This window comes from Mastigoproctus giganteus, chromosome 6 (genome assembly GCF_048544385.1).
Source record: "Mastigoproctus giganteus isolate SK-2022 chromosome 6, ASM4854438v1, whole genome shotgun sequence".
Classification (NCBI taxonomy): domain Eukaryota; kingdom Metazoa; phylum Arthropoda; class Arachnida; order Uropygi; family Thelyphonidae; genus Mastigoproctus; species Mastigoproctus giganteus.
The window spans coordinates 124334858-124357718 of record NC_143580.1 but is presented as its reverse complement, the minus strand read 5'-3'; the positions used below and the strand labels follow the sequence as shown (position 1 = coordinate 124357718).

At 36.9% G+C, this 22861-nt stretch overlaps 1 protein-coding gene across 3 annotated transcripts in view; it reads right to left on the bottom strand.

Moving 5' to 3' along the window:
- The window catches only part of LOC150084557 (disheveled-associated activator of morphogenesis 2-like), a 575048-nt gene that overhangs the window by 72260 nt on the left and 479927 nt on the right, over positions 1-22861 (bottom strand). For all 3 annotated transcript variants that reach the window (XM_090375315.1, XM_090375314.1, XM_090375316.1), the window contains exons 18-19: positions 7741-7847; positions 5204-5292 (exon numbers count right to left, since the gene is read on the bottom strand). In XM_090375315.1, the coding sequence (XP_090231441.1) occupies positions 5204-5292; positions 7741-7847 (196 nt within the window). The remainder of the gene's footprint in view (positions 1-5203; positions 5293-7740; positions 7848-22861) is intronic.

Below are 22861 nucleotides of genomic sequence, written 5' to 3'. Positions count from 1 at the left end.
CTGGGGAAGTCCACTAACAACATTAGTCCATGTAGAGCAGTGTCCAGTTATTACCACTATCTGCTGTCTCCCACTCAACCATCCATTTATCCATTGTAGCAACTTGCCCTTCATGTCATACCGCTTTGTACAGCAGTCTTCCATGTGCAACAGTATCAAAAGATTTCCTCAAATCCAAGTATATGATATCAAAATTATTTTTTGCATTCAGTTCCTTTGTGACCACAACAATGAAATTGGCCAGACAAGACTCCCCCTTAACGAACCCATGATGTGTTTGAACTATTACTGCAGTCTTGTCTAGATGGTCCTGCAATGCTTCTTCAACCAGTGACTCCATTATTTTCCCCAGAACAAAAGTTAAACTAACAGGTCTATAGTTACTTGTCACCCTTTGAAACCCATTTGTGAATTAGGGATACATTTGCACACCTCTAGTTAATGGGGACCTCCACTGAGTCCAAGGAATCTCTCATAATTATCGCTAAAGGTTTGATTACTTCCTTTGCTGCCTTCTCTGATCTCATCTATCCTAAAGATAGATGGGATCTGTCTTTACTGGATAGATCCGATCTACTCCAGATGCTTTCCTTATGTTTAACTTCAACAATTTCTTCTCCACTTTGCTCTCAGTTATTACAAAAACTCTTAGCTCCCTGTTAGATTTTGATAAACTTCTGGCAATCCACTCCTTGAATAACCCCTCATGTGTGAATGTAGATGCAAAATACTCATCCAGTTTATCAGCTATCCAAGCATGATCATCAATATTAGCTCATCTATATTAAGTGGTCCAATCTGATTCATCCTTTTCTTTCTAGAGTTTACATAAGTAAAGAACTCTTTGCTGTTTTTCTTTGCATCCTTGTCAAAGATATCTCGTAATCTGCCTTCGCCTGCCTAACCTCATCTGTGACTTGATTACAGACTAGTTTATATCTACCATAGGCTTCTTGTGTCACTGATACTTTATATGCATCATATACATTTTTCTTCTCTGCCATGAGTCTCATTAATTCATCTGGCATCCATTTAGGTCTAAATCTTGAACATTTCTTAGTTGAAATGAAAAGCCTAGCAGCTTCCAAAATTAAGTCCTTGAACGCTTTCCATTTAGAATTCAACATTGGTATCATCATCAGTTGATCCCACTGTATAGAATTTAAAAACTGTGTGAGACCCCTGTAGTCACCTTTACCAAAGCAAAAGCCCTTCCCTTTAACCTTGATGGTAGTTACATCTTTAAGTAATTCCCACATCAGTATATTGTGATCACTGTGGTTCCTTTATCTGCAAATTCTTAATGCATGAATAATCACTGCTGATAATCAGATCAAGAGTATTACTCCCTTTGGTTGCCTCTCGAACATTTTGCTGCAGAAAATAGTCATCCAATAAAAACACAAAATTCTTGCTAGCATGCGTTTGACCAACCCACAAGTTCCATTCAATATTCAGAAAGTTAAAATCCCCCATTACAAGACACTCTGATTTACTGGCCCACTCTATTTCTCTGCACAATTGCTCATTATACTCATCAGATTCATTAGGCCTATAACACACACCTACTCTCATTTTTCCTTTCCCAGTGCTTATGTCACACCAAACAGACTCAACATTGCATTGTTCATCAACATGAATTGGATGCACTTATTTAGATTTTATGTTTCTAAGAAACTAACAGTATAGCCGCTCCTTCCTTCTTGTCCTGCCTATCCTTTCTGTACACATTGTACTCCCCCAAATTCCAATTCTGTACTGCTTATATGTGTGTGACACCATGTCTCTGATATCCCAACAATATCTGTAAAAAAACCTCCAACAACAAGAACAAGTTCCTACTCTTAGTTAACCTAACACAGCCCATATATTTACTTGTTCCACTATGATTCCCAGCAGTCCTGGAAATCTCCATTACCTTGCTTACCAGGCTGCTGCTCACTCTAATAGAATCAGTGCAAGAATCAGTTTTCCTCTACCTGCGGCCACTGTTAACCTTTTAGTCTACGTATCCCCTCAAGCTAGCAGTTTTCCAATCCACCTATCACTGCCTCGATAGCATCAGCAAATATTCTTGCACTTGTTCTATTTGAGTGTACCCCATCCCTGTACAAGCAGTCTCTTCTGCCAACAAGCACAGACCAGGCTGAAAAAAATTCTACCCCTTGAGTCTTGCATAATCTCTCCAGGGCTGAATTGATCGACAAGGCTCTCATTATATACTCCCTCCTATTGTGTCTGGGAAGAATTGCAGACACTGTCACATTCTACCCTAACTTGCAACTTTTTTTCAAAATTACCTGTACTTGTTGAGTAAATCTGCAGATCTCTTACTCTTAATGTCATTAATGTCTTAAAGTTTGTATATTGAAGAACATGAATTGATATATGAACTGTGAGCTGGCAGACATGCACCTAGTGTATGGATTAGCAGAGGGCCCACACGGTGTATGCCCCCATGTGGCACAACATCGACATTAAGAGTAAGAGACCAATGTGTACAACAATATCACATTTTGTGCCCTTAAAAGATGATTTCTGCTCTACAACATCATGAGGATGTGTTTGCCCCTGGCAGACACATCCTGGTCCTGTTCCACCTATCTTTCTTGCATAGTATATTCCCCTTCTCCCAGACAATAGAGTCACCAACAATAACTAGTTCCTTTGGGACCAGTGCATTCTGTCTTGGAGAATTGCTGGTAATGCACAAATCAACTACTACTCATTATAGCCATGATAAAGCAGTGCTACCATATAGTAAGTTTAGCCTATTCTCACTTTCTTGTGACTGCCAAAATAATGTTTGTTTGCCATTATTAATGAATGAAACACATTATAGTATCATTAGATAGTTCAGTGATAATTCATTTCTGTGATGCACATCTCTCATTAGTTGTAATTATAACTTACAGCTGTTGTCCTTCAAACTGTACATTATATCAACCTCAGATCCAGTAGTTTTTCCTCTTTTTAACATAAGTTTAGACTCTGATGTTTATAACTGCTTCAAAAGTTTCACAGTTGGTGCATTTTTTGATTGCAAGCTTTTTGTTTCTACCATGCTGCTGTATGAACATTTTGACTAGTGGTCCAATGGGCTGATAGCCTGTATTTCAGAATAAAACTTAAAAGGATTCAAAAAATTACTTTATATGATTATCTTTTATTCCTGTGTGATGTAAAGAAAAAGTCTATATTCAAGAAACACACTGCAAAGATGTTAAAACTGTTTCTACCCATTACAGAGTTTTGATTATTGACGTTATTAGAACTTGCAGATTAGTATGAGTTCTAATGACACTGGGAGCACACTGCTTCTGGAAACTCCAGCAAAATACCCTGCAAGTAGCCATTTGTAATTTACATTTGCCAGAAGAACAGCACTCATTGAAGCATATATGGTTTGTGTAGAATTTATAGATTATTGGGATTTTTTATGGTAATTCTTTATTGTAAAATTTTCAAAAAAAGTTCTGAATTGGTGAGTTTATGAAGTCATATTGTAGTCTACAGGGTGTCTCAAAAATATTGGTACAAACATTTAGGGGAGGTAGGTAACATCTAAAGGAATGTGAATCGCATAGGAACCCATAACAGGAAACGTCACCGTAAGTCAGTACACGGCGCTATTCATTAGTTCGCGAGAGGGAAAATTTCTGGTTTACTCATTCGAGCAGAGTTTCCGCACAAAGAGCATGCATCGATATACGAACTGTGAGCTGGCAGACATGCACTTAGTGTATGGATTAGCAGAGGGCCCACATGGTGTACGCCCCCATGCAGCACAACATCGCTTTGGAATAAATGTGTGGGCAGGTATGGTCAGTGACTGCTTAGTCGGCCCATACCTCTTACCATCCTGCATGAACTCCGCTAAATCGGATCTTTCTTGAACAAGTTCTACCAGGGTTACTTGACGATGTTCCAGCAAATGTGAGATGCAACATTTGGTTTCAACATGACGGGGCGCCTGCCCATTATGGAAGGTGTGTTTGTGACCATTTGAACAGGCGTATTGGTTGTGGTGGACCCGTTGCCTGGCCCCCATACTCACCTGATTTATCGAGCCTTGATTTCTTTCTGTGGGGGGGGGCCTCAAATCTATCGTGTATGAACCGCCTGTGGAGATGGAAATGGATCTCATGGCGAGACTCGTCTGCGCTGCTGGTACTGTCAAAGAAACTCCAGGTGTGTTTCTTTGACCGTGGCCACTAATCCATGCTGTGTAAGTGTCATATATGCATCACATCTCATGGTGGAACCTTCGTGCATCTGTTGTAACATCATGAAATGCATCCATCTCGTACTCCATTGTTAATATTATGTCAAATAAATGTTTGCCACTAATTACTGTCTTGTGTCATTTCTGCTTCTTGTGCCTCTGCTACTACTTTCCTGTGACGTTTCTGGTTATGGGTTCCTATGCGATTCACATTCCTTTAGATGTTACCTACCTCCCCTAAACGTTTGTACCAATATTTTTGAGACACCCTGTATATTGATTTCACCTGGAGTGTCAAGGCTGACACCATGGAAGTACGTTTTATCTGTGTTATGATAGAAGATGCTGAAGTAAACTTTTGTGGACAGGTACAAATTTGTATAATAATGATTCATTTAAATATCAAGAAATTTGTACAAAAAATTTGAGTTTTAGGGTTTTCTTGAGCTAGAGGTCAAAATGGCCCCAGACAGCAATATATATATATATATATATATATATATCCATGAAAATTAATGTAAATAAATTTAAGGTTGTTAATGTGGCTTCTCACTAGTACACCCACAAATTTTTAGACGTCTAAATGTATTCAGATGTAAAAATATAAATCATATTTTTACATCTGAATAAACTGTTTATATAACCTAATTTGTTCAAATTTAAGTACACTTAAGTTTCAATCAATTATGTTATATAAATAGTGCACAGTCTTTAAATTAATAATTTATTGTAATGAATTTTTTGTAATATTTCTTTGTAAATTATTTCTTTCTTTATTTTTTTTTTTTTTTTTCATTCTAAATAGACGAAAATTCCTTTAATGTAACCAAGATTATATTTAATAAAAGTAGCACATGCTTCACAGATCTGTGATTAACAGAATAACCAAATGGTGAGTCATTTTTTTTAATATGTAATAAATATATAACAAAAAAAAAAAAAAACAACCAAATCTAAAAAAAATAGTTCTCTGCTTACCATTAATTTTTGGTTTACAGTCCGATATCCTTTCCTGAAATTTTTTCTTATGAAACAAAGTCCTTATCCTCTGCTCGTAATGTATAATCCTGAGAAAAAAGAATGAACCAATTAGTATAGTTTCTTTTATATCACTTTCTCACTAATATCACATGAAACAAATTTTTAGAAATTTGTTTGACACGATATTTGTATTTCTTGGTGTTTCTTAATGAATTTGAGTATGTTGATTCTGAAATGTGACTTTAGATTTTGAAAATGTGTGCTGATTTTAGATTTTCCTTTACACATAGATGCATTCTATGACTACTGCTCTGTCAATAAAGGGTAAAAATTTTCAAAATGTTATGAATTTTTGAATGAGGAATTTATGAACTTGAACTGCAGGTTATATTGATTCCACCTGTAGTTCTGAGGCTCACTTCATGACATTGAAATAAAATTTTGTGGACTGGTATATTAAAGGTGTATTTAAGTATTCCTAAAATATAAGGAATTGTGAACAAAAATTTAATTTTTAAGGTTTTCTTGAGCTAGAGGTGAAAACTGATCCTAGATGGCTGGTGTAAAATATTTCCATAAGAATTAATATAAAAACAATTTAAGTTGTGAATGTGGCTTCTCACTGGTGGACTTTCTGTCTTTCTATCCCTAGATATTATAACATAGATTGGCATACCTGTATTACTTTAATGCCTTACATCATTACTCAACAATGTAACTACCATCAGGGGTAAAGGGAAGGGTTTTTGCATTCACAAAGGTGACTACGATGGTCTGAGACAGTTTGGTCTGAGATGGTCTGAGACAACTGAGCATGTTACCAACAGCAAATTCTAAATGGAAAGCATTCAAGGAACTAATCTTGGAAGCTACTAGGCTTTTTGTCCCAACTAAGAAATACTGTTCAAGGTTTAGGCCTAAATGGATGTCAGATGAACTAATGAGACTCGTGGCAGAGAAGAAAAATGAAGGGGATGCATAGAAATCATCAGGTGACACAGAAGCCTATGGTAGGTTACGAGGTCACTCGTAAGTGAAAAGCCCTCTTGAAATTATTAGATTTGCAACATCTGAGGAAATTATTAAAAATGATACATAAGAACTCTTAGTAATTCCAGAGGAGCTCATCAGAAATGCTTTCAGAATTGCAGATGCATTAGAATGAATGTATACAGTGTCAAGGAGAATACTTCAAAGGAAATCTGTCTGAATAGACAGATTTCCTTTCCTTTGCATAGCTGGCAAGCTTTATTGTTTCGCAAATATTAGTTCAGTCCCCCAAACTTCCTTACGTACAAGCTGTTTCAAATGTGTCTTAAAAGAATTCTAGGCTGTATTCTAGATCTAAAATAAGAAAAATATGTCACACAAACATGTTCAGTTTTGAATGGTTATACAGCTATAGCTATCCGGATTTAAAAAAAAAAACAACTGCTATGGAGTTTTTAATGCTTAAAAATAATAAAAAAATATATAAGAATAAACAAACGCATACTTTGTGAATAAAGATATTACTAGAGAAGTTTAGACAAGTAAAATAGCAATCACAGTGTTAAAGCATAATCAATTTGGTAGTGTTTAGTTCCAGGATAATAATAAAATAGACTTGCAAAAGCCTCTTGTGAACCCAGAAAATGTTGTCTTGTCACTACTCTAAATGAAATTGAGATTAATGAAAAAATTTGCCAAAGTCATGAATAATGAATAAGGACTGCAATGGATTTCCTTACTTGTGAGTAAAAAAATTTCCAAGAATTGGTGGTGCAGATGTCAAAAGAAGGGATTTTTTTTTTTTTTTTTTTTTTTGGCCCAAAATTTAGAAAGCTTATGCTTGTTCTTTCTGAATATGATTTAAAATGCTCTTCGGGCATCATATAAATTAGAGATGCCATCTCTCTAACAGGAAAGAGGAAGATATTACCAGATGCTAACTAAATTTTTTGTAGAAATTAATTACAACAGCATATCCAAGTTACTATATTAACTATATTTTGTTACCCCCATTAGTGAAATAAATACAGTTGACGCAGTGTGTTGTATGTGTTTTTTTTTTCACAGTTAATAAAAATAAATTCATCACCTCACAGTTTTTCTTTCCTTGGAGCACTATTGTAGAGAATGGGAACTCTTATCCTTCTTCTTATGAATTGTGACGTGACAAGGGAAAGATAACTTTTAGCCTCCTATTAATTTCACTTTTGCAATCAAATAATCTTAATAAAGATTATCATTTTATAATAAAAAGAATGGGAACTACCAATGTTTTACATAAGGTACACAAGGAACTGAGAATTTCTCAGTTTCTTGCTTTTCCTCAGCATTTATGCACTTCTTAATCCCTAATTTGGCTATGACAAGAATCCTTTATAATAAGTATTTTGTCTGATTTTCTCAGCTCTCATTTCAAAGTGCTTTCATGATTTCACAGTACTTTTAATAATATATTTTCTGAATGGTACACAAATCGCAAAAATAATAATTTAAGTATCTTGTTATCTTAAATTAATTAATGTACAAAAAAGAAATTAATATACCTGCTGATTTCATAAAGAAAGCGGTCTGCTCTTGCCATGCTTTCAATTTCAGCACCGTGTTCTTCTAATAATGCCTTTTCTTCTGTGCTTGGCATAAATTTCAGCAGCTGGTGGATTATAACAATAAATATTATCATAAGTTTTAGTCATATGCTTTTAGTTATCCCAGTGATAATTACCAAAATTACAGTGACCTCTTTATAAAGATAATTCATCTTTATAGATCTGTTATTTTAAACTTCCTTGGCAAAAGGGGGGGGCAGAGTGAGGGGCTAAAGGTTTGGAGAATTGTTAAGAAGTATAGCCTTCATGAAGTGCACTTTGATTGAGTGCAACAATTTTAATACTGCCATTACTTGATACCACCAAAACAAAAGTGACGAGATTTTAAAAGGACTGTTAGGTCTTTTTACATTTTTTATTAATTACTACATGGATGTACATGAAAGGTAGGGATTCATATATCTGGGGGTGGTCATGTGCTGCTGTGGTGATGCTATATTTGGATGGTCATATGATGTGGTGAGGGTGTATTGTGGTGGTCATGTGCTGTGGTGAAGATATATTTGGGTAAAAATGTGCTGCACTAAGAGTGTATTGGGGTGGTCATATGCTGTGGTGAGGATGCACTGAGTTGGTCATTTGTGAACTTAATTTTATCCACACATGAAACACTTGAAAAGTCAACAGTCCAATTCCATTAATCCGGTGACCAGATTAATAGAATTTCATCATGTGCCCTTGACCACCTAGGCCACCACATGTCACAGATTATACAGATAGACAAAAGCTTAATTTTTACTCAGAACTAAATAATGACTATAAACTAGATACTATGTAAGTATTAGCCATAGTAAAATAAAAATCAAAAGATTCAAACTTAGTGAGACCACATATTGACTTCTCTGATGCCTGGATAAAATTAAGTTCACAAATGACCAACCCAATATGCACTTTTCACGGCACGTGACTGTCCCAGATATATAAATATCTGCCTGTTTTTTTTTTTGTATACATCCATATGGAATGGACAATGAATCCAAAAAGATTTGTGCTCTTTTTACCGTTATCGTTCTTTTTTAAAATTCCTTCACTTTTTTATGCTATGCCCAGTAATGGCAATAAATGAGATTGTTAGACTCGACTGAAGAACCACACACTTCAGGAAGACTATACTTATTAATGATTCCCCAGCCCTGTAGTTTTCCTTCCCACCCATGTGGAAGTTTAAACAATAAATATTCTGATTATTACAATTAAGGAAAATTAACATGTTTATGAAAACAAAACAAATTATTGCTTAATATAAAGAACACTTTCTCATTACTTTTAGGACTTCAATTAGTGTCTCAATTTTAGTTAGACTGGATGATGTTGATGATATAGGTAGTTTTTTTGGCTGATGCTGTATAAGCCGCTTCCTTTCATCAGTTGTTACTACTAATACTAATACATTTATCTTATTTCTGTGTGTATATGTAAATTTTTGATGATAAACACAAGCAAAACTTTGTGCCAGAAATGTCAGTCCATTGTTGGACAGTAAGTTATTTACCATTCCCATAAAGGTGAGTGGGCTGCCATCTGGTTACTTTTTCAACTATATTTTTTTTTTTTTTTTAAGATTTAGTATAATTATTATTTTTAGCTGAAGCTACTATTAGTTACCATTTTTGAAAACCACAAACAAAACCTTGTGCCAGATGTCTGTGCATTGTTGAATTGTAACACATCTATCATTTCTATAAAGACTTTGAGTATTTTCTTTGTGCAAATGTAAATAATTAAAATTGTTTTATGTGTTGGTTAACAAAATTTCATTCATCTGTAGGTTTCTTTTGCTTTCCTCTTCATTTTTTTCATACTGTTTGTTTCCTTCACAGTTAAATACACAAATTGTAGTAATTCTTGTTTCCTTTTGCAGAAGTGGTGTCACTCAATTATAAGGAATGCAGAATTTAAGTATGGGGAGTACAATGTGTACAGAAAGGACAGACAGCACAGGAGGGGGAGCTAAGAAACACATAAAATCTAAAGCAGTGCAGCCAATCGACACCGGTGGCCAGTGCAATGTTAAGTCAATTTAGTGTGACATAAGCATTGAGAAAACAAAAATGAGAGTGTGTGTACACACACACACACACACACACACACACACACACACACACACAGAGTAACAAGATTTCTGTGGATTTATTGGATGAATGGTTTCTACACCAGCATGGTAGAAAGGCAATGAGAGAAATACTCTTGATCTGATTGTAAGCAGCAACCTTTCATGCATTAAGAATCTGTAGATAAAAGATCCACCAGATGGCAGTGATCACAGTGTATTGACATAGGATTTACTTAAATATTTAACTACTATCAAGGGCAAAGGGAAGGGCTCTTGACTTCGTAAAGGTTGCTAAAGTTATCTCAGACAGTTTTTAAATTATGATGCAGGGGAACCATCTGATGAATTTACTAACAGCAAATTCTAATTGGGAAGCATTCAGTGATGTAATTGTAGAAACTACCAGGCTTTTAATACCAATTGAGAGATACTGTTCAGAGTTTAGGCCAGGCCTAAATGGATGTCATGTATTATCAGACTTAAGAAGTCTGATGTATTATCAGACTTAAGGAGTCTGATGTATTATCAGACTTAAAGTAAAGAAGAAAAATGCATGGCATGCATATAAATTTTCGGATGGTACAGAATCTACAGTAGATATAAACTAGTGTGCAATCCAGTCATAAAAGAGATTAGGCAAGCTAAGGCAGATTAAAAGAATTTTCTGGCAAAGAATGCAAAAGATAAGCAGCAAAGACTTCTTTACTTTGGTAAACATTAGAAAGATGGGGATGAATCGCATTAGTCCACTAGATGTGAATGGTTTAACTGTTGATGATGCTGCTGCCCAGGTTGCCAAAAAACTGAATAGGTACTTTGCATCTACTTTCACACGTGAGGAATGTTTTAGGGATGAAGAATTCTAATAGTAGACTGAATGAATTTGCGATAAATGAAGGTGAAACAAACTGTTGAAGCTAAATAAAAAGGCATCTGGGGCAGATAGTGGAATTATATTAAAGGGATGCAGCAAAAGAAGTAAACAAATGTTTCATTATGATTATGAGATCAACCTTGGATTCAGGGGAGTGGACTGGAGATGTGCAAATATATCCCCAATTCAGAAGGGACGGAATAAAAGGGTGACATGAGTAATTAATCCCCAGGAGCTCATGTCTGGTGAGTATGGGCTTGGCACACCCAGGCTCCTGAGCTAGATATCATCATTCTTCACTTTCTTGGTGATTTTCTCTCTCTCAGGTTAACTCAGAAAATTTTTTTGTCTGGTACAGCATAAGCCTCAGGCTTCCTTGTACCATATGGCTAATAATAATTATAAAATGTAACAGAATTACTGGTTAAAGAAGTAATGCAAGACCTAGACAGGAATGCTGTTATACTGCAGCTGCAGCATGGATTTATTAAGGGGAGGCAATCTTGTCTGACCAATGTGATTGGATACTGTGATGCAGTAACAAAGGAACTGGATGGAGATAATTTTGATATCATGTCTATGATTTCAGAAAACCTTTTGGTGCTGTTATAAATGTAAAGTGCTTCACATGGGTAGCAATGACTAATTTTAATGACTATGGCTATAAGTGTAACAACAACTCAGATTAATATATCAACTGTGTGTAGTAATACACTCAGGGTAATGGAGAATGAAAAAGACCTGAGGTAATTGTGCTAAAAGACATGAAGTACTATCAGCAGTGCAGACAGGCTGTCAAGACAGCTCATGTGCAGTCAATGATGTAGAGGAATTTTTCCAGCAGGGATAAGGAGGCAATTATCCCATTATAAAGCAATGATTGAGCAATGCATACAGGTCTGGAAGTCTGGTTTGAGGAAAGATGTGGATCTGTTGCAACAGGTATAGGGATGAACAGCAAGATTAATGAAGGTAATAAAAGTGTGCTCTCTTTAGGAAAGGCTTCAGTTCTGCAAATTGCAGCATCTGGAGACTAGGCATCTGTGCAAAGATCTGATTGAGGTGTTTAAGGCTTTGACTTTGACTTTTGAGTTTAAGTCTTTTGCTTAAACTTGATACTAATGGAATCCTTCTTCTTGCTCAGACTACATGCATGAGGGATTTATATTCAACTTGAGGAAGGATGGTTGCAGGATGGATGTGCAGAAATTTGCCATCAGCCAGTGGGTAGATGATTGTTGAAAGAAACTTTCCATCTGTGTTGTAGAGATGGGTATTTTTAAATAAATTCAAGGAAGAATTAAACAGCCTTCTAAAGGGGATGGACAAGTTAAATGGGAAGTGTTGGGATATTTTTTTTTTTTTTTTTTTTTGACATGCTGTATAAACTTGCTTTCTTGCACAGTTTCCACTACTAACAGTAAAAGTTAGTTGATTCGTTTGGAAGTTGAGTCTGTTGTGTATGTGTTTCACACTTCACGTCACTAACCTAGTATAAACACACTTCAGTGCGTTTATACTAGGCCTAATATTTCAAACATTCCACATGGGGAGGAGTGTATCCAGGGTTACTAACAATCCTCTCATCATAAAGTTGCAGGCAGAGAATTTGGTCCACTTTACTCAAAGTGGGTATCTGGATAACAGTTCCAGGAGTGATTTTAGACTCTAATATTGCAATCTTCAGTCTGTTATACTTGGAAGAATGTCTTTGCCAAGCATAGAACACCATCACCAGAGACTAATGCTAATACTAAAAGATTTTGTCTCATAAAAGAAAACATCACAAAACATTAGTATAATAGTTTTCCAAAATTTTTTATGCATTGGTAAATCATTAAAATCTGAGGTCTGAGGTCGAGGGTTTCCTGTGCGGACGTGCCTTTCTGCCGCTCTTGGAATAGAGAAGTTTTTTCTGATTTATTTTCTGCTTTATTAGTTTAAATTGACATATTAACTTATTTCTAGAGTAGCTTTATATTCCTATTTACGGTACTTAAAGTTAAAATAACTTAGATAGAGATTTTGTAGGTATTACTTAGTATCGGAAAGGGTATCAAATCCACGTGTTTACCGTTCATAAACGGCCGCCATTGTTACGTGAAAATTAATCAGTAAAATCTATTAATCTTGTCGAACTTCATTGGCAATTAAATTGTAATTTTAACTATACATATAACCACTTAGGTTACGGAACATAAATAATTAGTAAAAATAAATAATTAATACATAACTTGATACAGAAGTTATATAAAGGGATTTCGTAGATAACACTCGTTACTGAAGCGCGATACAGCATATCCGGAATTCGATAGCATTAGCTTTGTATAGTATAGTGCATAATACAATATTGTCAATTAATCAGTACATCTATTAATCTTGTTAAACTTCATTGTCAATTAAATTGTACTTTTAACTATATATATATAACGAACTATATATATATACAAACGTAACAAATAATTAATACATACTTGATACGGAAGTTATATAAAGGGAACTCGTAGATAACACTCGATACCGAAAAATAAATATAGCGTTATAACTGTGTTAAGATACAAGTTTAACGTTTTAATTTTGTTCTGAAATTCTAATTTTATTGACATTTAAATCGAAATCATGACTCTGACCAGAGCAGCAAAGCAAAAGGCTCAAGCTAATGGGAGTGCTGTGACTCAGGGGAGAACTGAGGGGGGCGGTTGCCCCCTGAATCACGGCCTTTTAAGATGCACTGTTTGCTTGATATTTGCGGAGCAATCGGGTACGGGACATGATACTGCCATGGGGGATGTCTATGTGTGTGCACGATGCAAGGAGTGCAAGGAAATTAGGCGACAACTCAGCGTTGTTATGGGCCTATATGAGAGCTTGAAGGACAGGGTGGATGCCCTCAAAGGATTTAAATTCAAGGGCCCATGAATCTCTCAGCTGCCCACATCAACGCCAGAGCTTGCACTTGATCATCTTGCAACACAGAGGCAGCCCCCAAGGCAGAATGCGCTGGTCCAACAGGAACTAGTAGTTGTTGGTGACTCAATTGTCAGGGAAACGGGGAACATGCTTTGTAAAAAGGATAGGTGGAACAGGACCAGGGTATGTCTGCCAGGGGCAAAGGTTGATGACGTTGTAGAGCAGATATCATCTTTTAAGGGCACAAAAGGTGATATAGTTGTACACGTTGGCACTAATGATATTAAGAGTAGGAGACCAGCGGAATTACTTAACAAGTACAGGTCACTGTTGAAAAAAAGCCGTGAAGTAGGGTTGAATTTGAAAGTGTCTGCAATTCTGCCCAGACACGATAGGAGGGAGTATATGATGAGAGCCTTGTCGATCAATTCGGCCCTGGAAAGATTGTGCAAGGCTGAAGGGGTAGAATTTTTTTCAGCCTGGACTGTACTTGTTAGCAGGAGAGATTGCTTCTACAGGGATGGGATACACTTAAATAGAAAGGGTGCAAGAATATTTGCTGATGCTATCGAGGCAGTGTTAGGTGGGTCGGAAAACTGCTAGCTTGGGGGGAGACAAAGACTAATGGATTAACAGTAGCCACTGGCAGAGGTGAAAGAGATTCTTGCACTGCTTCTATTGGAATGAGCAGAAGCCTGAAAAACATGATGCAGGATATTTCAGAGACTGCTGGAAGTCATTGCGGTACAAGTAAACACATGGGTTGTGTTAGGGTAGTTAAGAATAGAAACAGGTGCATGTATACTTGCGTGTACACTAATGCTAGGAGTTTAGTAAATAAATTTGATGAATTTGAGGTATTACTCAAAACATCAAAGGCAGATATTGTTGGGATATCAGAGACGTGGTGTCACACAGATATAAGGAATGCAGAACTGGAATTTGGGGAGTACAACGTCTACAGAAAGGATAGACAGGATAGGAAGGGAGAAGGGGTTATGCTATTAGTTAAAAAACACATAAAATCCAAGGAAGTGAAGCCAGTTGACATCGCTGGACAGTGCAGTGTTGAGTCAGTTTGGTGTGACATAAGCATAGGTAAATCAAAATTGAGAGTAGGAGTGTGCTATAGGCCTAATGACTCTGATGAGTATAATAATATACCGTACAGGGAAATAGAATGGGCCAGTAAATCAGAGAGTCTTATAATGGGGGATTTTAATTTCCCAGATATTGACTGGAATTTGTGGGTTGGTCACTCACACACTAGCAAGGCTTTTGTGGATTTATTGGATGATTGTTTTCTACACCAGCATGTTCGGGAGGCAACTAGAGGGAGTAATACTCTTGATCTGATTATCAGTAGTGATTCTTCATGCATTAGGAATCTGCAGATAAATGAACCACTGGGTGGCAGTGATCACAATGTGCTGAAGTGGGATTTACTCAAGGAGGTAACTACCATCAGAGGTAAAGGGAAGGGTTTTTGCTTTCGTAAAGGCGACTATGATGGTCTGAGACAGTATTTAAATTCTATACAGTGGGACCAACTGATGATGTTACCAACAGCAAATTCAAAATGGGAAGCATTCAAGGAACTAATCTTGGAAGCTACCAGGCTTTACATACCAACCAAGAAATATTGTTCAAGGTTCAGGCCTAAATGGTTGTCAGATGAACTAATGAGACATATGGCAGAGAAGAAAAATGCATGGGATACATACAAATTAATGGGTGACGTGGAAGCCTATGATAGATATAAGTTGGTCTGTAACCAAGTCACAAAGGAGATTAGGCAGGCAAAGGCAGATTATGAGAAATCCTTGGCAAAGGATGCAAAGAAAAACAGAAAAGAGTTCTTTACCTATTTAAACTCAAGAAGGAAAGGGATGAATCAGATTGGTCCACTGGATGTTGATGGTTCAACAGTTGAGGATCCAGCTCAGGTGGCTAACAATCTAAACGAGTATTTTGCATCTACATTCACACATGAGGAGTTATTCAGGAAGGGGAATGTCGTAGGTGAAGTAAACATTGGCAGTGAGCTAGATGATTTTCTAATAACTGAGAGGAAAGTGGAGGAGAAATTGTTGAGGATAAACATAAAAAAGGCACCCGGGGTGGATGGGATCTATCCAGTTATATTAAAGGAGGCAGCAAAGGAAGTAAGCAAACCCCTAGCCATAATTATGAGAGCTTCTTTGGACTCAGGGGAGGTACCCATGGACTGGAGATGTGCAAATGTAACCCCAATTCACAAAGGAGGATCAAAGGCTGACACAAGTAATTATAGACCTGTTAGTTTAACTTCGGTTCCAGGAAAATTAATGGAGGCACTGGTTAAAGAAGCACTGCAGGATCATCTGGACAAGAATTCAGTTATAGCTCAGACACAGCATGGGTTTGTTAAGGGCAGGTCTTGTCTGACCAATTTGATTGGATACTATGATGTAGTCACAAAAGAACTGGATGCAGGGAATAACTTTGATATTATATATTTGGATCTTAGAAAGGCTTTTGATACTGTTGCGCATGGAAGACTGCTGCACAAATTGGAGAAGTGTGGCATTCGAGGCAAATTGCTGCTATGGATAAAGGGATGGTTGAGTGGCAGAAGACAGAGAGTGGTAATCAATGGACACTGCTCAACGTGGACTAATGTTATTAGTGGAGTTCCTCAGGGTTCAGTGTTGGGTCCATTGTTGTTTTCTGTATTTATAAATGATATTGATGATGGTGTATCAGGCTTAATGTCCAAGTTTGCAGACGATACAAAGGTTGGCAGGGTTGTTAAGGACACTACTGATACTATGCTGCTGCAACAGGATCTGGAAAGGTTGAGCAGATGGGCTGAGAGGTGGCAAATGTAAAGTACTACATATGGGAAACAACAGTAACCCCAGATCAACGTATCAACTCTGTGGTACTACGCTGACAGTGGTAGAGAATGAAAAGGACCTGGGGGTAATTGTGCAGGCAGATATGAAGTTCTCTGAGCAGTGCAGACGAGCTGCAAGAGTAGCTCATGGTGTCTTGTCAATGATATACAGGAATTTTTCTAGCAGGGACAGGGATGTGATTATTCCCTTGTATAAGGCATTGGTCAGGCCACACCTTGAGTACTGTATACAGGTCTGGAGGCCTCATTTCAAGAAGGATGTAGAGCTGCTGGAACGAGTACAGAGAAGGGCAACAAGATTAGTGAATGGAACAAAGGGTTGCTCTTACGAAGAAAGGCTTAAGTTTTGCAAATTACAGAGCCTGGAGACTAGGCATCGCCGAGGTGATCTGATAGAGGTGTACAAGGCTTTGAATGGCTTGAGCATGCTCAATGCCGATGGGATTCTTCCTCTTGCTCAGAATAATCACCTGAGAGGGCATAAATTCAAATTGAGGAAGGACGGATGTCGGATAGATGTGCGGAAATTCGCCTTTAGCCAGCGGGCAGTTGGTTTGTGGAATAGACTTCCATCGCTTGTTGTTGAAGTTGATAGCCTAAACAAATTTAAGGCTCAGCTGGACAGGTATTTCGAACGAATTGAGGGGTGAAATGGGAGTAGTGGTTGTTTTTTTTTTTTTTTTTTTTTTTTTTGGCTGATGCTGAATAAGCTTGCTTTCTTGCATCATATGCCTCTACTAATGCTAATGCTAATGCTAAAATGTATAGGTAGATATGAAATTGCATACGTGAAAAGGAAAAATATAATAATTTTTGTTTGTTTTATGTTTACACTAATAAGTATATAATGAAAAGAATACACATTTAAATATGTTCTATTCATTCTATGCATTCTATCCATTACTTAAAAGAATAAAAGAGATTACCTCAATCTGGTCTGTAGAATAACTTCAGGATGACACTCCCAGATATAAACGGATAAAATAATTTTAATGAATTCTTGCACTCGCAGCATCATGAATGATTTGAAACCCCACGAAACTCTGAGTGAGAGAAGATGTGTCAAAATTAATTAAAATTAACTGAAACATAAGAATTGATCATGGCAGTGAGATAAATTAAGATCTCAGTGATGAAATAAATTGAGATTAAAAAACAATTTTAATAAACTTTCCTTACTTAAGCTGACTAGTCTTTTCAACAAACCATCTTAGCATTAGCATTAGCATTAGCATTAGCATTAGTTGAGGCATATGATGCAAGAAATCAAGCTTGTACAGCATCAGCCAAAAAAAAAAAAAAAAAAAAAAAAAACCCCTTCCCATTTCACACATCCAGTCACTCCAAATGGGCAAAATGGGAAGGGCTTTTTTTTTTTTTTTTTTTTTTGCTAATGCTGTATAAGCTTGCTTTCTTGCATCATATGCCTCAACAAATGCTGATTCTAATACTATTATCAAGATCTGTGTCTTGATCACAGGTTGGAAATAACGCAAAGTGTTTGTGTGGGTTAATTGGAGAGATTATTTATCTTAGCGCATGCGTATAAAAGCCCATGAATCCAAAATGAGGTAGGGACGATGCATATTGATAGAATTTTCATGCAGCTTAATTTCATGGGTTTCAGCATTTAATCACTTTGTGTAGTTTTGTTGGATGTTCAGAATTTTAGCTTCATTAAATAGAAATGCATGACTTTCATTCATGGCACGAAATGCCAATTCTAATGCAGTTTCACGCGAATAACAGAGAGAAGTGGCATGTTGATTCATTCTCAAATCTAGGGTACACCAAGTCGAGCCTTGATAAGATGAATCACATTCCCTACAAGAAATATTATATACGAGGTTGTTTTTTTGTACCAAAAAGAAGAAAGAAATGGCAATTTTTCAGTATGGTATGTAGTTTCTGCATTGGTCTTGCTACAATTTTAAATTCTGTATATTTAAAGAGTCTGCTAAGTTGCTTTTGCCATTGTTCAATATACGGGATGGAAATAAAGCATTTTGTTTTTATTTATTTATTTTTTTATGAAAACCCCAAACACGAGAAGTATTAGAACCTATAGTACTTAGTACCATGCATGGGTTGGAGGTTGAAAATTTGAAAGAAGATATTTGTTGACATTAGACTTGAACTTCTGTAGACTGTAATTTTCAGTAAATACGAATGAAAGAAGATTGTTCCAGAAAATGGCAGTTGAATGAATAAACAAGGAAGATGAAAAGTTGGTTCTGTGAGTTTGAAATTGGACAGTAAATGGATGTTGGCTGGTGGTGGCACATATTCAGACTGTTTTGAAAGAGGGAGAGAGACAGAAATTATAGAAGCCAATTCAGAAGAACAGTGACTGTAGAAGTATCTGTAGAAAAGGCATGTAGCAGAAACAGTACGTCTATGAGACAGAGAGTGGAGAGACTCTATGAGAGATGAGTCATTAATTAACCTAACTGTCCTCTTCTAAATGGAATATAGAACCTGAGAGAGGTTTTGGGGGCAACACCTCAGATGTGGGAACAATATGCCATGGTAGGGCGGATACCTGGGGATCAGCATTTAAGGAATTGGTAGCGGATATTCGAGACGTTGAAGCTGATTGAGCAGAGCAAGGTTTCTCAAAGTGGAATGCAATATGCTATCATCAGCAAAACTATGGATAGGATTTCCGGTCAATGGAAGAAGGTCATTAATATACAAGAGGGAAAGAGTGGAGGAAAAATACTGAACCTTGGGGGACACCAACATTAGTGGAGAAGTTAGAAGACAGCCATCTACCATCACCCTAAGTGAGTGATCAGAGAGAAAACTGGATAACCAATTACAAAAAACAGTTGGCAAACCATAAGATGGAAGCTTGTTTAGAAAACCTTTATGCCAAACATGATCGAAAGCCTTTGAGATGTAAAGAGCAACTGCTTGTGTTTCACCAAACTTTTCCATTGAATTTGTCCATAAATGGGTAACATAAGCAAGAATATCACCAGTGGACCGACACTGATGGAATCCATACTGGTGATTGTAGATCAGACAGAAGGTTTCTAGGTATTTAAGTGTTGGTGGTTAATTAATTTTTCCATTACTTTAGAGAGAGTAGAAGTAATTGCAATGTGACGATAATTGGATGGGAGGGATTTGTCACCCTTTTTAGCAAATTTCCAAGCAGAAGAAAAAACACCTTTGGAATAAGAAAGTGAAAAAATGCTGGCAAAGAACAGGAGTAAGTTCACTAGTGCAGGTTTTGAGAACAAGTGGAGAAATACCATCAGGACCTAGAGCTTTCTTAGCATCAAGGTTCATCAAAATCCTCCTGACATCCTTTTGATGGAAGACCATAGGAGGCATTGAATGGAGCATGCTGGGAATGGTGGGAAGTGTTTTACCAAGCTCAATTAATACAAGGGTTTGAAAAAAAATGGGATGCTAGCAGGTCAGCTTTATCCTTAGCTGAAGTGACAATAGAAGCATCTGGTTTTGACAGAGGTGGGAGCAGAGATAGGCAAAAGTTGCGGCCAATATCTTTGGCAAAAGACCAGAATGTTCAGCTACCATTAGGGCAAGAAGCAAGTTTTCTACTCTTAGCCTGTTCGAAATCTAGTTTGGACTGATTAATAACTACTTTACAATTGTTGTGAGCTTTGGTGTAGGCAGAAAGTGAAACTGAAGAATTGGAAACAAACCAATTATGATATGCAACATTCTTCTCTTGAACAGCTTTAGCACATTTATTGAAAAAGGAGGGGATTTTAAGGTGGAATGTGGAATAAAGGATTCCATTCCTACAAGAATAATTTCACTGACGTGATCTGAGCAAATGTTGACATCAGAAGTTTTGAAATAGTAATCCAACCAAGGAAAAGAAGAAAAGAAATCTTGCAGGTCATCCCATTTTCCATTCTTATAATGCCAAACAACACGAGGTTGGGAATAGCCATGAGATAAAGGCTCCATCAGAGAAGAGATAATCACTAAGTTATGATCTGAGATGCCTAAAGGACCACTCACTTCGACCATGTACTTAGAAGGGTTGTTTTTGAGAAAAAGATCAAGCATGTTGGCTGTATGGTTAGGATTGTCTGTTATTCTGGTAGGTCATTAGTAATTGCAAAAGCCTCAGCATCTCGACCAACTGGGTCTGTGTGACTAGAAAACAAGCCAGCTCGAGTCGTGAACATTAAAATCACTGTTGGATTGGAGAAAGTCAAATTGCAAAGAGAAGAAGTCGGAGGGTTCCAAGTGATTAGTGGAGTTGGGAGAACAGTAGAGACAACAGATGAATTTGACAGAATAAAGTAGAGAGATTTTAAGCTAGAGAAGATCAAAAAGAGGAGATTCCAAATTACCAAGTCTCTGACAGGGAATATCGGAATGGACTTATGCACAAGTACCACCTTTGAGGCGAAAGGAGTCATACAACAAATAATTTGGGCGACAGAGATGAGCTGTGGTTGAATCAACTGATAACTGAGATTCTGTCAGGAAAAGTGCATGGGATTTGACAGCCTGTAGGTGGAAATGGACATCATTGAGATTAGAACTGAGACCACATATATTTATGAAATGAACTAGGAAGTGTTTGGCAGGTTTAGATCTTTTCGCAGATGAGTTTGCTCTATTAGTTTGACTATTAATGGTGTATGCAGTATTAAGAAATGACGGTGGGGAACGTGCTGTATGAAGTAATTAAATTTTTGGATATGGAGTACACGTGGTAAGAATATACCCAGATCCTTGACATAACATGGCCTCGACAATGCCCCCCCCCAACATATTCACTGCTCAGACTCTCTCCGGGTCACTATCTGGCAGAGTAGAGGCAGCAAGATCATACACTAGCTTATCTGGAAGCCTCCTAGAGAGTTGCCAATAGGTTCAGTCCAGTGTACTAACTAGTGGCCAGCCTGCGAACACTGTTTTAGAGCTGTACCCTCGAAATGTAAGGAAGTTTGGATCTCACCATGGTGTCCATCATAACCTCAAAAAACATCAGTCATACTGCAAGATGGAAGATATGGGGAGGGTTGACCGGAATGTAGCTCTGAAGACTAAACATGGGTTCCACCACTTTGAGCCTCCAATAAGCAAAGTGGTGGTATCACACCGGTTGATGAGAGTCATCTGTTATTGGTTTTATTGATTTGTGTGATATTTTGTGACCTGTTTTTTGCTTATAATTTTATTTGGTTAATATTAGTGAGAGGATAACCTCTGTTTAAAAACCTGTTGGTTAATACCTCACTCTCTGAGTGGGCTCAGTTGTGAAATATTTATAAGCATTAAGGAATAAAAATAAATAAATAAATTCTTAAATTTCACTTACACGGGATATGAATAAAATACAATTCAACATTTATCGTAAGACCACAAATACCAGTAAGTTTCTTCACTATAATAGTTTTCACTCATTCGCTTACAAGATGTCCATCATATTCAACCAATTCCTTAACGCTTATTCCACATAAAATATTCCACAACTGAGCCCGTATTAGACTCGAAGAGTGAGGTATTAACCAACAGTTTTTTAAATAGAGGTTATCCTCTCACAACTATTAACCAAATAAAATTATAAGCAAAAAACAGGCCACAAATCAATAAAACCAATAATAAAAAATACTTTATTTCCATCCCACATATTGAACAGTGGCACAAGCAGCTTAGTAGACTCTTTACAGATACAGAATTTGAAATTGAAGCAAGATCGATGCAGAAACTACATACTATACTGAAAGATCGCATAGTTCTTTCTTCTTTTTTGGTACAAGTCAATGACTTCGTATATAATATTTCTTGTAGGAAATGGGACTCATCTTATCAAGACTCGACTCAGTGTACCATAGATTTGAGAGTGAAGCAATATGCTACTTTTGTCCATTTTTCATGTGAAACTGTGCCAGAATCTTATACGCATACGCCAAGGCACATAATCTCTCAAATTAATATCTTGACACACACACACTTCGCATTATTTCCAACCTGTGATCAAGATGGTTTGTCAAAAAGACTAGTCAGCTTAAGGAAAGAAAGTTTCTTAAAATTGTTTTTTAATCTCAATTTATTTCATCACTGTGATCTTAATTTATCTCATTGCCATGATCAATTCTTTTGTTTTAGTTAATTTTAATTAATTTTGACACAACATCTTCTCTCACTCAGAGTTTCATGGGAACGTGGGTTGATGTGTTTTAGGATCGTGTTGGGGTCCTTGGCCTTCAATCCCGAGCAGTGTTGCCAATTTAGCGGTTTTCCCGCTAGTTTTAGCGGAATTGATTTAGGTTTGGCTGATTAAAATATGTAATAGCGGATTTTTTTTAGCGGAAAGAGTATA